General features: G+C 41.6%; 1 protein-coding gene across 6 annotated transcripts in view; it reads right to left on the reverse strand.

The window, feature by feature from the left end:
• ATPSCKMT (ATP synthase c subunit lysine N-methyltransferase) overlaps positions 1-20270 on the reverse strand; it is a 547044-nt gene that overhangs the window by 280173 nt on the left and 246601 nt on the right. The window contains exon 5 of one of the 6 annotated variants that reach the window (XM_077491968.1): positions 1491-2124. The exons of the other annotated variants lie outside the window; for them this stretch is intronic. Coding sequence (XP_077348094.1) covers positions 1957-2124 — 168 coding nt within the window. The 3' untranslated portion in view covers positions 1491-1956. Of the gene's footprint in view, positions 1-1490; positions 2125-20270 lie in introns of those variants that run through there. 6 annotated transcript variants of the gene reach the window in all.

Genomic DNA, 20270 nt, shown 5'->3' on the forward strand with positions numbered 1-20270 from the left:
GGTAAACCACACGGGGTATACTTGGGGGTGGGGGGGGGGGGGGTTGGGCATGTGTGAAACTTGGCACAAAAAGCAAATTATTGTAGTTTTTGGCAAAGTGAATTGATTTATCATGTCTTCACATTTTGCATCTCTTCATAAACCGACAATTGTACAACACTTCTAATCAAGGTTTCATCTTCCTAGTTCTGGCCTTAAATATCTGTGTGCTAAAGTATACCTTTTTGTTTGTTAATTTCTCATAGGGGAGAAAAGACTCACAAAGCAGGATCCCAGGGACCGCCACCCTTGCCAGCATGAATGTGAGGTTAGCCCCATCCCCCCCGTGGATGTGCATGTGGAGGAAGGAGAGGTGGAGGAAGGAGAGGAGATGGGCACCCCACCAGGTGAGTGTCTGACACCACAGCTTCAGGTAATCGATGTATACCTGCATATTTCAAAACACATGTTTTTACATCTATTTTAGGTGATGTTCTGGTTGTGGAAAGGGACACATTTCCAAGCACCAGTGCCCCCCCCCCCCCCGAGGATGTGGAGGAAGGAGAGGTTGAGGAAGGAGAGGTGGAGGAAGTAGGGGAGATGGGCACCCCACCAGGTGAGTGTCTGACACCCCAGCTTCTTGAAATCCATGTATGACTGCATTTTTTTTTGACCCAATTTTTATCATCTATTGTAGGTGATGTTCTGGTTGTGGAAAGGGCCCCGTTTTCCAGTGACAGCGCACAAAGGCTGATTGGCCAGATAATGTGCTGGAATGGGGAAATAGATGCCATGCGAACTAGCCTGGATCTCATGAAGAATCGGATTAACAATATGCAGCAGGAAATGAAGAACATGATCGATATTTTGGGGAGAATATAATCCGTTTCTCCATAATATCGATCATGTTCTTCATTTCCCTTGTTTTACTTAAAAGATTGTTACTTACTAAATTATAAATATTGTGGCTGATTGTTGTTACATTTTTCATATTTTTTTAAGAAAAAGAAAACAAAAATTAAAAAAAAACAAAAAATAAAAATAAATTGGAAAATTCAAAAAAAAAGGAAAATAAAAAATGTTTTTCAAAGAAAGTTAAATTAACCCAAAAATAAAAAAAAAACATATAAATATTCAATGGCACATGTGAATGTGGCCAAATTAAAATTTTGAACAATCAACAATGTGTGGTGTATTCTTTCAATGCTCAATACCAGTTTGTGAAAAGTGATTTTGTGTATCCAGTGACAATGGGCCTTATTTAATTAATGAAAATACACTTGGCACTACAAGTGCACTAGGATAACATAGGAGACGGCACAAACCAAAAGCAAGCAAGAAAACAAAATTCAGATTTGATGTTCTTTTATTATTTTACTGGTTTTAAAAATTAAAGATACTGTGGCATTGCAATGGCCCCCCTACCGTTAAAATAAGTGACATATCTTTGACGAACCTCACAGGCACTTTGGGGGGCCAAGCCAGTACGGCCAGTATCCAGGCCTGTCAGAGATTCAGGAACAAGTCCAGCCTCAGGCACTATTGTTGACAAATAATTGGTAGAGTTTTTATTTAAAAAGTTGTGCAAAATGCAGCACGTAAGTACAACATGGTTCAGTTTGTATTCCGCAAGGTTGATTGGAGTCAGAAAAACACGGAACCGGCTGGCCATTATTCCAAACGCATTTTCAACAACTCTTCTCGCTCTGGCCAGCCGGTAGTTGAAAACCCTCCTCTCCGGGGTGAGGGTTCTTTGGGGGAATGGCCTCATGACGTGGTCGTCCAGACCGAAAGCTTCATGAGCTATGAAGACGAAGGGGAGTTCTTCAACATTCTCGGAATCAGGTGGCAATCCCAGTCCACCTGTCTGTAGACGGCGGTAGAACTCCGTCTGGGCGAAGACTCCTCCATCAGACATACGGCCATTCTTCCCCACGTCCACATACAGAAATTCATACTGTGCCGACACCACCGCCATTAACACAATACTGTGAAACCCCTTGTAGTTATAATAGTACGACCCGAATGGGGTGGTGGCACAATGTGGACGTGCTTCCCATCTATCGAACCACCGCAGTTCAGAAAGTCCCAACGGATGGCAAAATGGGATGCCACAGTCTGCCATTCCTGTGGCAATGAAGGAAACTGGGGAGGCAAAGCAGAAAAAACAAAAATAAGTACTTTTGCACGTTAAACATTGTACATTACAACACAAACTTTATTTGCCGCTTCTGCCTAGTCACAGGACACCGATCGTCTGCTCCCTGTCATCGGGAGCAGTGATCAGGGTCAGGTCACTGCTAGCCCATCCCCCAGACAGTTAACACTCACCCAGAACACACTTTAAACCATTCCTCGGCCCCCTTGTGCTTAATAACACCTTCACTGCATGTGACATTTTTACAGTAATCAATACAATTTTACAGCATTGATCACTGTATTAATGACAATGGTCCCAAAAATGTATGGAAATTGGCCAATGTGTCTGCCATAATGTGGCAGTCACAAGAAAAAACAAAAAAACGGTTAGCACCGCCATTACTATTTACAAAAATGGCAAGATTTTAAAAATGCCAGCAAAATAGACCATATTTAGGATACGATAGAACTTTTGCACAAAACAATCAATAAACGCTTATTGCGATTCATTTGAACAAATTTGTTTAATAAGAATACTATTTACTAGGAGGAGCCATGTTACAAGGACGCACAATTGTCAATTCAAACAACGCACTGCCAAATCACAAAAAAAAGTGCTGAAGGTCAGGAAGGGGGAAAATCATTCCAGGGTTGAAGTGGGTTAAAAATACAATATATAATTCAACATTAATTTAAGGACACACAGACTAGTTGGAATTATATTAAGTGGGGGGGGGGATCCAGTTAAAGGACACACAGACCATTTGGGATACTATTAAGGGGGGGGGGGGATTCAGTTAAGGGGACACAGACCATTTGGAATAATATTTAAATGTTTGGTTTTAGGATAAAGCAATACAATGGAGCTGACAAAAGACATTTTAAGTGATTAGACTAGGTGGATATGGGCCTACCATAGCATGTTGGTGAGGTTTAATGAAGGCAAATATGCATGAAAGACAAAAAAGGAGCATTAAAAGATTACAGCATGCATGAGGACAAAGGAGACATTCACAGCATATTGCAATCATGGTAATTAGAGATTGAGGAAAGAAATACAAGACATTAGCAAACATTAAAGACAATAAAATGTGATGTTAAATGATAAATCTTACCTTAATATAGTCCTCCTGCAGGACCTGTATGATGGCAGAACAGGTCTCTGGAATAATGATTCCCAGAGCCTGGGGGGAGATGCCTGTCGAGAACTTGAGGTCCTGAAGGCTTCTCCCAGTCGCCAAGTAGCGCAACGTGGCGATGAGCCTCTGCTCCGGAGTGATGGCTTGCCGCATGCAGGTATCCTGCCTGCTGATATAAGGGGTCAGCAAAGCCAGCAGACGGTGAAAAACGGAGTCCGTCATCCGGAGATAATTCCTGAAATCATCAGGATTATTCTCCCAGATCTCACGAAGCAAAGGCATGTGCGAGAACTGGTCACGCTGGAGCAACCAATTCTTCGTCCATGAACTCCTCAACACCCCGTCCACGGACTGTTCTTGGGTTGAAGAATGAACTACAACACCAAGCACAAGCAAAGCACGAACTCGACGACGAGTACGTACACGCAACATGGCTTCAAAACGGTCGGCTTGTCAGAACGAACTTAACAGAAGTCACTGAAGAACAGGAAGGCCTGTGAAGAGCGAGCTGAAAGTCAGCGAGCGCAGTAGATCGCACTGCAAAATACAGAGACGAACTGACTACACGCACTAAAAAACAGATACAAACCTCACAAGCACAAACTGAAAAGCAGTGAAAAACGTTTTGAAAAATAAGAGTCTGAAAAGCGCGAATCGTCTCTCACCAAACTTCTACTAACACGAGATAAACACGAAATTAGCAGAAGGAGCCCAAAGGGTGGCGCACTTGGTATTGAACTTCCGTTTTATAGTCTCGTCGGACCTGGTGTACGTCACCGCGTACCAGACGGGCGGACTTTAGTGGGATCGTGTGTAGGCAAGTCCGTTTCCACGGAACTCTGTTGGAACTCTGTCGGAACTCCGGCGGAAACTCCTTCGGAGTTAAGTCCGCTCGTGTGTACGGGGCTTTATATATTATGCATCTTTGTCCTCTGTTTGCAATACTTTATAATTGTGGATCCCTTTTGGCTTATAAACAGGATACTTCCTGGTTATATGTGGCAGATCGAGGCTTGGTTCACACATTCTGATATAGACAGGAAGTCACCTGTTAGACTTCTGTGTTTCAACCAAGGCTTGGAGTGCATTGACAGGAAGTCACCTATTAGACTTCTTGGTTTCACTTCCTGTGTTTCAAAATGAGGCTTGGAGTGCAAGCGGCGGCCCCATCTTATCCGAAGATAAGGTATTGTAGCTGGGTGTCACAGCTGTGCTTACTGATGAGGGTTCTCACATCTATTTAAAGGCGGTATTGAGGGGGGAATCAGAACCCCAGATGATGCTTTTTGAAACAAAATGCGTTGGGAACGCATGCTGATCCGCTCACTACCGTTAACATTGTTCCATACATTGCTTGTTTTACATTGGGAGCTTGTAAATGAAATTCTTAAGTTCCACTTTTATTAAACATTGCAACCGGAATTATGCTATGTGGCTCCTTTCTTTCCTTCTTTCTTTTATAAATTCCTGGTGAGGTACACTTCTCCATTTGCCCCATATTGGCTACATCCAATGCTCTTGTGATTGATTTTCTGGAGTCTCCATCGCTGCTGTGAATCTGGGTCCTTAGGACCAACCTAATAAAGCCTGTTTGAGTCATCAGATGTATACCTGTGTGTGTCCACGCTTTCTGGCAAGCGGCCAATGCTTATGGTGGTGCTCTTGTTACTTAATTGCTTGGACACTTATTCGCATATCTGTTTTTACTTTTAAATAACCATTCATCACCTTTGGATGTCACTACCTGGATTTTCGTTTCACTGAGAAATCACTTCAGAATTTTTGCTTTACTGTGGACTTTCTTTTTGAACTAAAATGTTATATGTCACAGTATACGATTTTTTTTTAGCTACATGCCTAGATTTTTCTCCACACGTACCACTTAGAATTAGGGCAAAAAAGTTCTATCTTGGTCTCATCAGACCAGAGAATCTTTTTTCTCACCATCTTGGAGTCCATCAGCTGTTCTTAAGCAAACTCCATGCAGGCTTTCATGTGTCTTGCACTGAGGCTTCCATTGGGCCACTCTGGCATAAAAGCCCCGACTGGTGGAGGGCTGCAGTTATGGTTGACTTTCCACAACTTTCTCCCATCTCCTGACTGTATCTCTGGAGCTCAGCCACAGTGATCTTTGGATTCTTCTTTACCTCTCTCACCAAGGCTCTTCTCCCCCGATAGCTCAGTTTGGCCTGACAGCCAGCTCTAGGAAGGGTTATGGTCATCCCAAACTTCTTCCATTTAAGGATTATGGAGGCCACTGTGCTCTTAGGAACCTTAAGTGCAGAAGAATTTTGTTTGTAACCTTGGCTAGATCTTGGCCTTGCCACAATTCTGTCTCTGAGCTCTTCAGGCAGTTCCTTTGACCTCATGATTCTCATTTGTTCTGACATGCTCTGTGAGCTGTAAGGTCTTATATAGACAGGTATGTGGCTTTCCTAATGAAGTCCAATCAGTATAATCAAACACAGCTGGACTCAAATGAAGGTGTAGAACCATCTCAAGGATGATCAGAAGAAATGGACAGCTATGTGTGAAATATATGTGTCACAGCAAAGGGTCTGAATACTTGTGATATTTCAGTTTTTCCTTTTTAATAAATCTGCAAAAAATTCAACAATTCTGAGTTTTTCTGTCAATATGGGGTGCTGTGTGTACATTAATGAGAAAAATAAATGAACTTAAATTATTTTCGCAAATGGTTGTAATATAACAAAGAGTGAAAAATTTAAGGGGGTCTCAGTACTTGCTGTCCCCACTGTAATATTTCACAGCGGGGCCCGTTCCAGCACCCACCAAGAATAACTGTGAGGACTTACAGTGTTGTGGCACCAGCACCACCACCACCAAAGGCCCAATTTTCCTACCACTGTTCAACAATGGCATGTAATTACAATTCTTGATATAATAGTTCAGAGCAGGGCGTTCCAGCGCCCACCAAGAGTAACTGTGAGGGCTAACAGTGTTGTGGCAACATCAACACCTAAGGCCCACATTTCTGCAGAGTATATAGGGCAGGCCCCTACTTTCAAACTTCCAACTTACAAACAACTCCCACTTGCAAACGGAAGGTGACAACAGGAAGTGAGATGAAATCTACCCCTAGGAAGGGAAATTCTCTCCTGTACGAGTTAATATGGGAAGAACTTATCTCCTCTCCATAGATGCTTTATCACCAATCCTTGTTTCACTAAAAAACCCAAATTTTCAAAAAACATTTGTCATTGGGACAGAAAGTGAGTTGAAATCTTCTGAAGAGGTGCACAGACAGCAAAACAAATGTTACAGGGGTGATAACCCTTCCCTATGTTTTCCAAAAAAGATTTTTTGGCTGGGGCTACACTTTAAAAATGTACCAGCTCAAATTACAAACAGATTCTACTTAACAAGCCTACAGTTTCTGTCTTGTTTGCACCGCCTGTATACTGCTGTTCAGAGTATATAGGGCCTGGGGACCCCACACCTTTCTTTTTTTTTTATTTGGGTGCAGGGTTCCTCTTAATATCCATACAAGACCCAAAGGGGCTGGTAATGGTCGGGGGGGGGGGGGGTAACCATGCCATTTTTCTCAATGATTTTCATCTATATTCCTGGGACCAGACATTACATTAAAGCCGCAAGCAGTTTTAAATTACTTTTTTTCTTTAGAAAAATCATTTTGTGCAGGGACAGTTCTAAACATGAGAAACACGTGCCACCTCACAGGCATACTATAGACACCCCCAAGGTACAGTATTTAAAGGAATGTTTCACTTTTTTTTTCACTTTAAGCATCATTAAAATCACTGCTCCCGAAAAAACGTCAGTTTTTAAAACTTTTTTTTGCATTGATACATGTCCCCTGGGGCACGACCTGGGTACCTAAACCCTTTTTAGGACAATAAGTTGCATATTAGCCTTTAAAATTAGCACTTTTGATTCTGAACGTTCGAATCCCATAGACTTTAACAAGGTTCTAAATTTTGCGCAAACTTTTGGTCCGTTCGCAGGTTCTGGTGCAAACCGAACTGGGGGGTGTTCGGCTCATCCCTAGTAGATGCTATAACTTTTGCGCAAACCAAGAAATATACACTGATTGACATTTTTTTTTACCAAAGACATGTGGCTAAATACATTTGACTAAAATTGAGTTTATTGGATTTCTTTTATAACAAAAATTTGAAATTATAATTTTTTTAAAAATATTCTGTCTTTTTCCATTTATATTGCAAAAAAAATAAAAAATCGCAGAGTTGATCAAATACCAGCAAAATAAAGCTCTATTTGTGGGGAAAAAAAGGATTGAGTACAGCATTGGATGACCACGCAATTACCAGGTAAAACAGCGCAATGCCAAATTGTAAAGAGTGCTCTGGTCATTAAGGGGCCAATTCTTGGGGAGCTTAAGTGGTTATATGGGCCAGTTTTTTTGGACTATTGTTTCCATTTTTTTACAATGAACATTATAATCCAAAATTATTTAAAAATTATACTGTGCAGATGTGTTCTCCCTAACTTGATTATAAACCAATACATTCCTGTATTTCGCTGCCAGGCACTGTGCTCCATTTTGTACACTCGGGTGGCCACACCATTTCTGCAATTTTTCTTCTGGTTTTTTTATTTTTCGTTTTAAAGCTTTCAGAATAGTGAAAGACCCCCCGAACTATATATATATATATATATATATATATATACTATATATTTGTGCAAATGTTTATCAAACCTACATACTTGCAAAAAATACACTAAAACCATTATTAGAAGATAAAACAGCTAATTTTACAAAATTTCTGCTAAACCTCTACTAAATATGAAAGCTTAACCTGTGCGGCGTTAATAAATAACAACGTTTTAATTTTTACACTTAAAGCTTTCATAATTAGTGAAAGACCCCCCGAACTATATATTTTCTGAAAGCACATGATCAGTAGAATAAAAAGAAGTTGCTAATGATTTTTTAGACCCTACAGTATTTGCGCAAATGTTTATCAAACCAATATATTTGCAAAAAATATGCTAAAACCATTATTAGCAGATAAAATCATAGCAAATTTTACAAAATTCCTACTAAATATAAAAGCTTAACCTGTATTGAGTTAATAAATAACAAATATTTGTAACTTTTAAATTGCGCTTTTTTTTAAATAGTGAGAATTGAACAGACGCAAAAGTGTAAATATTCAAATTCTAAAAACATCTGAATCATATAATCTTATGGTCATTGAAGTGACAATAAGATTATAGGAGAGGTCCGTATGCCGTACTGACTTGGCCACCTGTGGGCACGTCTGTAGATCCGTATGGCGTACAGACTTGGCAGTGAAAGGATTAACCTGGCTTTCTCTATTCCTTGATTCAGAGAGATTTTCTTATACCCTTTTTGTTGGAACCTGGATGGTAATTCATGTGATTGTATAAGGAAGTCAGCCTCTGACGTACAATTTCACCTCAGCCTTACAAATTGACCCCTAGGAATATTACATAACCAAAATTTGTGGCGGCAGCTCTCTAATGGTATATATGAATTTCGGTCAGTAGGCTTAAGGTAATTACACGTACGGAAAAGATTGTCCTCCTTTGTGATCTCTAAATTCAAGAAAATCATCCGCTCCAAGCTAACATTCCATGTCAAAGTGATATTTTTAGTATTTGCATTAAGCTTCTGCATAAACTTATCAAGATCTGTTAAACTACCCTCTCATACTATTGATGTCAATTGGGCACAGCGGTTGCACGCAAATGCACAGGTGTTTAGTTCATGCAGTCCCATCCATATCAATTGGGACACAGCAGCTTCATGGACACAGCCACTTCTCCCAACTTGAAATCCATGTGGGTGTATGTCCCTGATATTACACTATGTTTTGGGCCATGCATCTACACCCACACTGATGTCAGATCTGTCCTTGCAGCTACTGCGTCCTAATTGACATAAATAGGACTGCCTGCATAGGGATGCACAGAACACCTTGCTCATCCCCATGTGAGTATACACGCCCCTATATGGGTTTACACTTTAGCACACCCCATTGCGTGAGGCCTTGGAATGAATTTAAGCTATGTTATGTTTTAGGCATGCAATTAAGGATTTTAGTGCTTTTAGTGAAACTAGTGATTTGATACACATTTGTACAACTACTGTGTGGCATAAAAAAATCAAAAGCACCTTCTTTTTTTATTCTACTGGTCATGTGTTTTTAGAACATGGTTTGGGGAGTCTTTTACAAACTGAGCCCTGGTTCACACTGGAGCGATTTGACATGCAATTTGACATGTCAAATCTGCGACAACTGCAGTCAATGGCACCGTCCTAATCTGTGCGATGCCACAACTGGTGCGCTGCACCAATTTTAAAAAGTAGTTTCTCCGATTAACTTTTTGTGATTTTGAGCTGATTTACATCTGTGCAGAAACCCGCACACATGTCTGTGAAATTGCAGCCGAAATCGGGACTGACATGCGGGACTGAAATCCTGCGGGTTCAGCTGAACTCATATAGCTTCATTCCCACAGCTCAGTAAGAACATGGGCTCAAAGCTGTATGTGGAAATTTTTGGGTACATTTTATATTCACCATTTCACAAAAAGTTTAAAATTAAAAATGTATGGTTTGTTTTTTATAAAAAAATTTTTTTTAAAGTCAATAGCTACAAATACTGCAGCTGCTAGCTTTTAAAATAAGGACACTTACCTGTCCAGGGCACCTGCGATGTCAGCACTCAAAGCCGATCTCTCCCTCGGCTCTCGGGTGCTGCCACCACCATCTTTGGTAAGGGATTCAGAAAGTGAAGCCTTGCGGCTTCACAGCCTGGTTCCCTACTGCATATGCGCGAGTCATACACTCCCGCAAAAGTCTATGCCCGGAAGTGAGTGCAAATACCTGTCTTAGCCCTTGCACACGGTCGGACATTCCAATGGACAATGTCCAATAGGACCGTGTTGTCGGATAATCCGACAGTGTGTGGGCTCCATCACACTGTTTCCGTCAGAATATCCGACGGACCAAGTTTGACAGCTGGGCTATAAAATTTTCAGACAACATGATGCGATTCACGTCAGTTCCGATCGTGTGTAGCCTAGTCCGACGGACAAGGTGCCATGCATGCTCACAATAAAATTCTGAGACGGAAGCACTCGCTCAGGTAAAACTACCACTTGTAATCGATATAGCACATTCGTCACACTGCAATGTTAAAAATTCAGCGCAGCGCATTCTCTTTTTCTTTACAATGCTACAAGAATGAAGGTCTTTTGCTGCTCATATTTACACACGCTTCTCCCAAACTTATTTCTTTATTCTTTTTACTCATTTCATCAATACAATATTTTAATTTGTCACATCTCCCCATTTTTTTTTTTGTTTTTAAATTTGGTGGTTGTTTTTTTAATCAACATCTCCTTTTTTGACAGTTTGCTCATCTTCGCAGTTTTTTTGGTGTGCTTTGTGTGTCAACGTACCACAACACCATTATTATCTTTTTATTTTATTGTTTTCTTTTTTAATCTAGAGGAGGTTGTTTGGTATTGGTGCCCCTTTTTATTCATTTGACTTTGTATTTTTGAAATGTACCTGCCTACTCACAAATAAACTGTCCTTTTTGAAGTAAAACACATACACAAGTGTTTCTTCAACCAAAAAAAACTTTATTTAGGTGTCAGTAACAAATAAAGAGGGAGGCAGCGCTGGAGAAACTGGGGAGATTAGCGAAGCCTTTGGCCCCCAGGGCACACATCAATTATTTAAACGCAAAAATTGGTGGCCTGAGGAGTACATGTCTGAGGGAGAGCAGTTTGGTCCTGAAGTCCTAGAAACCCAGAATAGCAGCAGATGACATCTATGTTCCCATGTTGTGATCCTACAAGAGGCTGCATCTTCTGTCAGACCAGACTGAACCCAGCTTATCACACTCTGGTCTTCCTTCCATGCTTCCTTCCAGGCTGTGGCTGTGGTGCTGGAGGTGTGACAGAAGGAGGAGGAGGGGCATGGGCCAAATCACACAAGTGCGTTGCTTGTGTGATTTGGCCCAACAGCCCCTTGTTGAGGGTGTGGATAATTAGCTCCTCACACAAGATCTGTTGCCCCTCCTCCATTTGCTGGAGTTTGTAGGCAGCCAAGGCAGCAAAGGCCTCTTGATATGTGGGTGTGGCTTTGAGGGCCGCTGAAGCCTCCCCAATGAGCTTCAGAGCCGACTCCTCCACATTCCTCCCCTTTCTGGCCCTTTTGTGTGGAAGGCGGAGGGGAGGGACCTGTGATTCAGTCATGCTCCTCCGCCCGCCCACCGCTTGGCTGCCGCTTACCCCTGCCTCCTCCTGGCTGCCACTTTCCACAGCCACCTCTTGACTGCTGCATTCCACACCCTCCTCTTCCTGGCTGAGGTCTTCCTGTGTATGAAAAAGGGACATAGTTTTAGTTTTTGGTTCATCAAACACACACACAATTTTCAGCTCAAGACTGCTGCAAATTGTTAACAAATAGAAAAGACTATCATTCTGAGCCCAGCATTTTCCATACTTGGCCCAAAGGTTTTGGCCACTACTGTCTACTGATATGTGAAACACTTTCTAAAATCAGCAATTAGAGAGCAAAAATCAAGTTAACATCATTCATTTTTACTCCCAAAATATGTAGAACAATACTATACCTGGCTCAAGCTGGGCTCCTTCAGTTCTTCCTGAGCAGAAGGCCCAGGTTGGGCGTCGGAAGACTCAGCAGGGGTGGAATATAGCATAGAAGGACACGTGGAAGGAAGGGTAGAGAGGGATTCCCTGACCTCAGCCTGGTCTGAGAGAAAATGCATCCTGTCATAATACCACAGCCTGGGGACATAAACGTCATCTGCTGCAGCTCCAGTTTGAATGGACTTCAGCACCTTCTTCCGCTCCCTCAGATATGTACTCCTGAGGCCACCAATTTTCGTTCTTAAATAGTTGATGTCTGCCCTGGGGACCACCGGCTTCACAAACTCAACCAGTTTCTTCATCACTGCCTGCCTCTTTAATTTGTTACTGTAATGTGGATGCATAGATTGCCACAGTCAGGGAAGCTCCCTGTACATATCGATGAACAGAGGGAGGAAACTGTGGTCATTAAACCTGCCCATAATCTCTGCAAGACACAACACAAGACAAACCCTAATGTCAGGCTAAACTTTACTAAATCTTGTCCCAATGCAGGCCTCAATCTAGAAGCAGTATAGGCTAGTGATGTACCAAGTTAAAAATTGTACCTTCGTTTGCATGACCGGCACGTCAGCTTCTCCCTCTGTTCACAGATCGCACGTATGACACGCGCGTTTTGCGTTTAATATACAGTGCGCATGCGTTAAACTCTGCCCACCCCTGACGTTCTTTCTAGACTATTCCCTGCCTTCTCTTTTGGCGCAGTGGGGAGAGCACATGGCGGAGACACAGCAGGTGCGCAATAATAGTTTGACTAATGAGGAGGAGGATGAGGAAAGCCCGAAGCCTGAAACATCCCGATCCTGGAGGAGAAGATTTAAGGCCTCAAATATGTCTTTTGGAGAGATGTTGCAGATGGTGGATATACTGAAGAGGAACGACTATGATGGGAAGTATGGACCTTACCCAAACCCAAATATCAGAAAGGCCAAGATCATGACTAAAATTGTGAAGAGTCTTCAGAAGAATTTTGGGGTACGATGATCCAAGGATAAACTGAGAAAATGCTGATCAGACCTGAAACTGAGGGAGCACGATCAGTACAGAAGGATCAAGCGAGTTCTTCAAAAAAGTAAGTAGTTGTCGTGTGTTCATATTATTATTATTGCTTGCATACTGCTCCATGTGCTTTGATTTAATGTTGTACAGTTTAAAATGGCCACTTTCATGTTCATGGGTTCATTCGTTCGTACTAAACATTGTTCGTTAGCCCACTCCAAAAACCATGTTTTGCCAAATTGCACTTCACTACACTTGTTCACACTACAGGTAAGTATTGCAGCTTTTGAAAGTGTCAAAAATAATGTTTTCACCTTTGAACTCTGCCAAAAAACACAATTGTACGGCACTTCCAAGCAATGTTTCATATTCCTATTTCTTCCCTCTGTATGCTAAGTATTCCTTTTTTACATTCTCATAGGGGAGAGAAGACACAGGAAGTCTGAGGACACCAGGGACCCCACACCTCCCAAAGAAGGGGAAATACCAACACCAGAAGCAGAGGAGGAGGAGGAAGGAGAGATTGTTGAAGTTGGCCAAATTGTCACCACAACAGGTGAGTGTCGGAGACCACAGCTTCTGGTAAGCTAATCAATGTATGTCTGCATATTTATAATACATGGTGTGTTTTTTTTTCTTTTAAGTGATGTGGAAGAAGAATCACATTTTACCAGTGAAAGTGCCCAGATCCTCATTGGGGAGATAATGGGGTGCAATCGCGATTTAGAAAATATACAAAAAAACATCAACGATGTTCAACAAAAAATGAAGAACATCATTGATGTTTTGGGGAGAGTCTTAAACACCCCAAACTAGCTAGCATAGTTTTTAAATTTTCTAAAACACTTTTATATTTAAAAAAAAGCCAAATTTGGAAGATGCACACAGTGTGTCAACATGTACTATCTCCCATCATGGGGGATCAATGTATGTGTTTTGTGGGTGCAACCCCTTCCTTGCTACTAAAGTGGCTGAGATGAAGGGGTTGCACCCCCAAAACATGTACATTGATACTCCATGATGGGAGATAGCACATGTTGACATTAGGCATGGGATCAGGAGGAAACTGGCCACTTTTTGATTCTCAATTTGTGTGCATCTTCCAAATTTGGCTTTCCAGGGGTGACACCCCATCTGATGAAGGCAATATCAGCACAGTTTTTACATACTCATGTCTGATATTGTCTTCACTTTTCAAAGTTGAACTTTGTAAGTTCCTGTGTTCTGTATGTTATGCTTTGATACATGCCTGTTTACACAAAAATGCCAAGTTATAAAAAATGTTACCCAAAATGTTTTCTATACACCAAATATGTTGGTTTGTTGTAAAACCCTTTTCTAAACGCACATGTGAATGTGCTTTGAGTAAAAAGTGAAATTATCAACAATGTGTGGCTTCCTTTTTCAATGTGTAAAAGCAGTATTTGTAGTAAACTTTGCACTCCAAGTGCAGTTTCAGGTGCACTTTTGAAGTGCACTTGTAGTGCATAGTGGATGTGTCTTAGTAAATAACACCCACAGTGATGTTTAAATTTCCCCAATCATGCCATTTTCATGACCCCACATATTTCTGTCATGGTGCTGAAAATTAGCAATATTTTTGTCAGTAATGCACTACATACATTATCAACAAAAACAAGGTGTGTGTAGTAGACCCACAACATAATAAGATTATCTGAAGAAGAGACTGTCACCTCATCTTGCTTAGAACTTGGGTTTGCACTGTTGTTAAAAAAGGCCCAAAAAACCCAGCAAAAATACCTATGAGACACCTAAAACAAAGCCAAGCAGTAAATGAAAACAAAGATTATTGGAGTTTCAAAGAAAAATGTATTAAAATAATGCCTCTCAGACATTGTCTGGCATATCAATGGCCACCCTACCCACAAAGTACTCAATGTTTTGGTTTCTGACCTCGCGGGCGCTTTGGGGGGGCAAGCCAGGACGAGACGCTTCAAGGGCCATGAGGTTGACATTTTCTGGCAAGTCTGCATCTGGGCCAACTGAGACCACATAGTTTGAGGAATGTTTTTTCAAAAAATTGTGCAGAACACAGCAGGCAAGTACAATGTGATTTAGTTTATATTCTGCCATGTGTATTGGTGTCAAAAATAGGCGGAACCGGCTGGCCAGTATTACGAAAGTGTTCTCCACGACTCTTTTGGCTCTGGCCAGCCAGAAATTAAAGATCCTCTGATCTGGGGTGAGTGTCCTCATCGGGAAAGGCCGCATCAGATGGTTTGCCAGAGCAAACGCCTCATCGGCAATGAAAATGAAGATTCTCCTCTGGAGGTGGCAAGCCCAGATTGCCACTCTGGAGACGCCAGTAGAATTCCATCCGTGGAACACTCCACCATCCGACATCCGGCCATTTTGCCTCACGTCCACATATAGGAAGTCCTAGGTCGCTGACACCACCGCCAACATCACGATACTATTAAACCCCTTGTAATTATAATAGTACGACCCCGAGTTGGGGGGTGGGACGATGCGGACGTGTTTCCCATCAATTGCACCTCCACAATTGGAAAAGTCCCAACGGCTGGCAAAGTGGGAGGCCACAGTCTGCCATTCCTGTGGCGTTGAAGGAAACTGGAGTGAAACAAGAAAAAAAAATTGTAATTTTGCACATCAACATTGCAAGCAGATTAGACACAAACATTTTTGGACAATATCAGTATAACATTTTGGAAAATTAGTATTTAAAGCCTAAAGTATAAGGTCCCCTTATCAGATTCATCACCCCTCCCCCCATCTGATGGGCCATTGCAAAAAATGAGGGGGGGTGTTTTGGACAGGTAACCCTCTCCACTTCATTGAGAGCTGAATGCATAAATAATATGTGATACTTTGGTCAGCCCCTCCTTACTTACATTATTAGCAGCCCATCGGACAGGTAAGAAGTGTCATAATACAAAAAAAGGAACAAATGGAAGCACATTTTGACATTCTGCTATTACCTATTAAGATAATAATAGGAGAAAAAATACTTGAAACTGCAGCATTTGAAAGTATTGAGGCAGGCCCTTGGACTACATGCTTTGGTGAATGTGTTCATAAATCTGACCAGAAAAAAGGTAGGTATAGTGTGTATTGGGTTTGGCAAAGTCAGCAGATAGAGGATTGCTATCAGCTGACCTAGCAGTTGGGGGAGGGGGGTTCCTAATGAGTTTGGCCCAACCAAAAAAAAAATCTGGCACTCTGAATGAATTTAAGCACACACATATTTGTACACATTTTAGGGAGTGATTAGGGGAAAGCAATACTATGGATCTGACAAAATACATTGCTAAGTGACCCGACTATAGGTTTATGGGCCCAGAAGAGCATGCTGGGGAAGTTAGTGAAGGCAAATATGCATGAAGGACAAAAAAGGAACTTGAAAAGCTTCCAGCATGCATGAGGACAAAGGGGCACAGCATATCAATTAGAGCATATTCCAATCATGGTAATTAGGGAATGAGGAAAGAAATCTAATACATTAGCAATCATTAAATACATAGAATGTGATGTTAAAGGAGAAAACTTACCTTCATATAGTCCTTCTGCAGGTCCTGAATGATGGCAGAACAGGTCTCTGGAATAATGATCCCCAGAGCCTGGGGGATATGCCTGTGGAGAACTCCAGGTCCTGAAGGCTTCTCCCTGTCGCCAAGTAGCGCAACATGGCGATGAGACTCTGCTCCGAAGTGATGGCTTGCCGCATGCAGGTATCCTGCCTGCTGATATAAGGGGACAGCAAAGCCAGCAGATGGTGAAAAGAGGGGTCCGTCATCCGGAGATAATTCCTGAAATCATCAGGATTATTCTTCCGGATTTCGCAAAGCAAAGGCATGTACGAGAACTGGTCACGCTGACGCAACCAATTCTTAGTCCACAAACTCCTCCTTGCCCTGTTCATGGACCGGGCTTGTGTCAAAGCTAAAAGCCCAACACCAAGCTCCTGCACAGCACAAACTCTAAGAGTACGTACACGAAACATGATTTAAAATGGTCGGCTGGTCAAAACAGACAACAGAAAGCACCGATAAACAGCAATGCCTGAAAGAACGACCTGAAAACCAGAAACAAGCAGACAATAAGCAATGAAAATCAAAGCGTACTATACCAAGATATAGTCCACAATGAGCAACAAATGCACGCACTGATAAGCAGATACTGCTCTTCAGTTTGTGCTTGTGGGTGCGTAACAAACTGAAGCACAAATCTGAAAAGCGCAAATCGTCTCTAACCAAACTTCTACTAACACGCAATAAACATGAGATCAGCAGAAGGAGCCTAAAGGGTGCCGGACATGGTGCTGAACTTCCCTTTTCTAGTGCCGTCGTACGCGGCTTACGTCACCGCGTTCTTGGCAACCGGAAATTCCGACAACTTAGTCCGACCGTGTGTATGCAACACCACTTCCGGACCAAATACGTTGGAATTTATGCAAAGGATTTGGTTGCCGGAATGTCCGACCGTGTGTACGGGGGCTTAGACAAATGCCAAATGTGACAACTGGAGGTGGGGAGGGTTCTGAAATGCTGAAGTTCCATTTTTGTGTGGGACTCTGCTTTAAGCTTTTATACTTAGTAGGAATTTAGCCGAAATGTTGTAAAATTAGCTGTGTTTAACTGCTAATAATGATTTTGGTGTATTTCTTGCGAATATATTGGTTTAATAAACATTTGCACAAATACTGAAGCGTCTAAAAAAAACTGTAGCACCTTCTTTTTATTCTAGAGGTCACATGCTTTCAGAAAATATATGGTTTTGGGAGTCTTTCATGAATTCTGAAAGCTATAAGGGAAAAATTAAAACCTGATTTTTTGGAGAAAAGTTGGATATTTTGATTTTTGCATACGTTCAATTTTCACCATTTCGCAAAAAGGTGTAATGTAAAAATTAAAACTTTTTGTTATTTATTAACTCCATACTCCATCATGTGGTTTCAGAAAATTTAGGGTGTGAGGGTCATTTTAAAAGCTGTAAGGGAAAAATTGCAAAATGGTCTGGCTACCTGAGATTAAAGGCTAAATTCCCCTTTGTTCACCTTTTTTTTTTTTCTTCTAAATTCCAGCTCCCCTATTACCGATATAGCATTTATGTACTTCTTATGCAAAAATATCAAAGCTTTCCATTAGAGCTTCACGATTAATTGTTAAAGAATCTACCCCCCTCGTGATTTTAACACAGCATTTTCCCGATTGAGTGCAGAGAGTTCTCTGTTCACTGCTGACAGCCTGCCAAGTTTATCACAACATCGCTTAGGCCCCTTTCACACTGCTGTGATTTACCGCGATTTCATGGACAAAATGTTGACGCAATTTCAGGGAATGCCTGTGTAAACTTAAATTTTATGGACCTCGACTTGCATCAAAGTCAGACCAAGATAGTACAGGGACTAATTTAAAGTCGGTGTGACTTGCAGTATTGATGTTTTTGGACAGCGAATAATAACCTATGTTTTTTTTTAAATCGGGGCTGGAATAGCCTATATACTCTGTCTGAAATGTATATCTGTTTTTTTTTGTTTTGTTTTTTACATTTTTTATTTAAAGATGTGACATGGATACAAATATAGAGACAACTTTGCATTGCATAGAAATGATAACGAGTGCACAACCATACAAAACAATTGCATATGAGTGAAGGCGACCCATCAATCAGGTTTACACCACCAACTGAAGTCTAATACAGGGTACATATATGCTTTTGTGCCCATCGCTAGAGAGAGAGCGAGATAGAGAGAGAGAGAGAGAGAGAGATACCAGATGGTGGATCCTCACATGTGTATTGGAGGAATTCATCAGAGAAGCGGTATGTCTGTTTTACTTGCTAATATCAGGAGTGTAACGGGTGAGCGGTGATGCAGGATATTAGATGGCACCACCTCAGACAACGTCCTATGACGAAACTCGTAAGCCGGATCTACGCACACACATCACTTCCAGTTTAGCGAAGGCTCCGGTTGGTGGAAAGCAGGATTCGGGTTGGTGTTTACCACCCATTTATCTAAAGAAATTTGTTTTTAAGAAATTATATTTTTTAATAAAAGTGTTATCTGGAATTGCACTATTGGAGCCCATCTCTTTTCTATCTGAGGTCATACTATCGGGGTCATAAAGAAGGAAACCACTACCCCCGACCCGGCGAAAAACAGGATATCAGAGATTGTGCCTTGATTTCCAATAATTACTATAGGTGTAGCTTGTGAGCACACAACACTGTTTTAGATTTGTGATATTTCACCACAGTGCACGTTCACCTGTGAAGGGTGATTCACTAGATCACTCTTCAGTTCATAGGCAGCGCCATTCACCCCCAACTCACATATATAAATTTAACATTATTGGAGCACCTTAGGGGAGGCTGCAGCGTAGCCTATACCTAAGCACGGATTCATTAATATATATATATATATATATATATATATACAAATGTTATAGTGTCTACAAACTATGGGATATTTTTATTTAATACTAGTAATGGCGGCAATCAGTGACTTCTAGGGGGACTGCAAAATTGCGGCAGACATTTGGACACTGACACTTTTTGGGGACCAGTGCTCATTGCTAATAATATACACCATCACTGTACTAAATACACTGGCTGGGAAAGGGTTAATATCAGGGGCAATCAAGAGGGTTAACTGTGTGCCTAGCCTGTGCTTTATTACAGTGTGGGAGGTGCTTTTACTAGGAGATGACACGGATGCATGTCTCTGCTTTGCAGTTTCACAGGTCCCATGCCTACCCTCCTGTCAGAATGGTGATCTCCCTTGTTTATATAGGCAGACCACCATTCTGCCTCTCTGCTGGATCATCGGCAGGTGCGTGCAAGCATTGATTCTGTTATTGATCCTGATTGTTCAGTGTTATTGGCTGCACCTCTGAGTTTTGTACCATTATTTCCTTCTTGTAAGATTTCCTGTCTTGCTGAAATACACATTAAAAATTTTACTTTAAGGCCCCTTTCACACGGTGCTGTCCATTTTCACAGAAAAGATAGGGTTTCCATCCATCTGGATTTGGCGGATCAGATAGCGTCGGATATCAGCAGACATGTCACAGCTGACATTCGTCAATCTATAGAGTTGCATGGAGCATCCAATAAGGTCTGCCTGATTAAGGGCCCTTTCACACGGTGCTGTCCATTTTCACAGAAAAGATAGGGTTTCCATCCATCTGGATTTGGCGGATCAGATAGCGTCGGATATCAGCAGACATGTCACAGCTGACATTCGTCAATCTATAGAGTTGCATGGAGCATCCAATAAGGTCTGCCTAAATTAAGGGCCCTTTCACACATGCACAAAGAAAAACAAGACATTATCCCAGTAAAGTCCAGTGCAGATTAAATTATAGCATCCTT

The sequence above is a fragment of the Lithobates pipiens genome, unplaced genomic scaffold (genome assembly GCF_037356315.1).
Source record: "Lithobates pipiens isolate NorthernLeopardFrog02 unplaced genomic scaffold, aLitPip1_a1.2 Scaffold_19, whole genome shotgun sequence".
In the NCBI taxonomy this organism is placed as follows: Eukaryota; Metazoa; Chordata; class Amphibia; order Anura; family Ranidae; genus Lithobates; species Lithobates pipiens.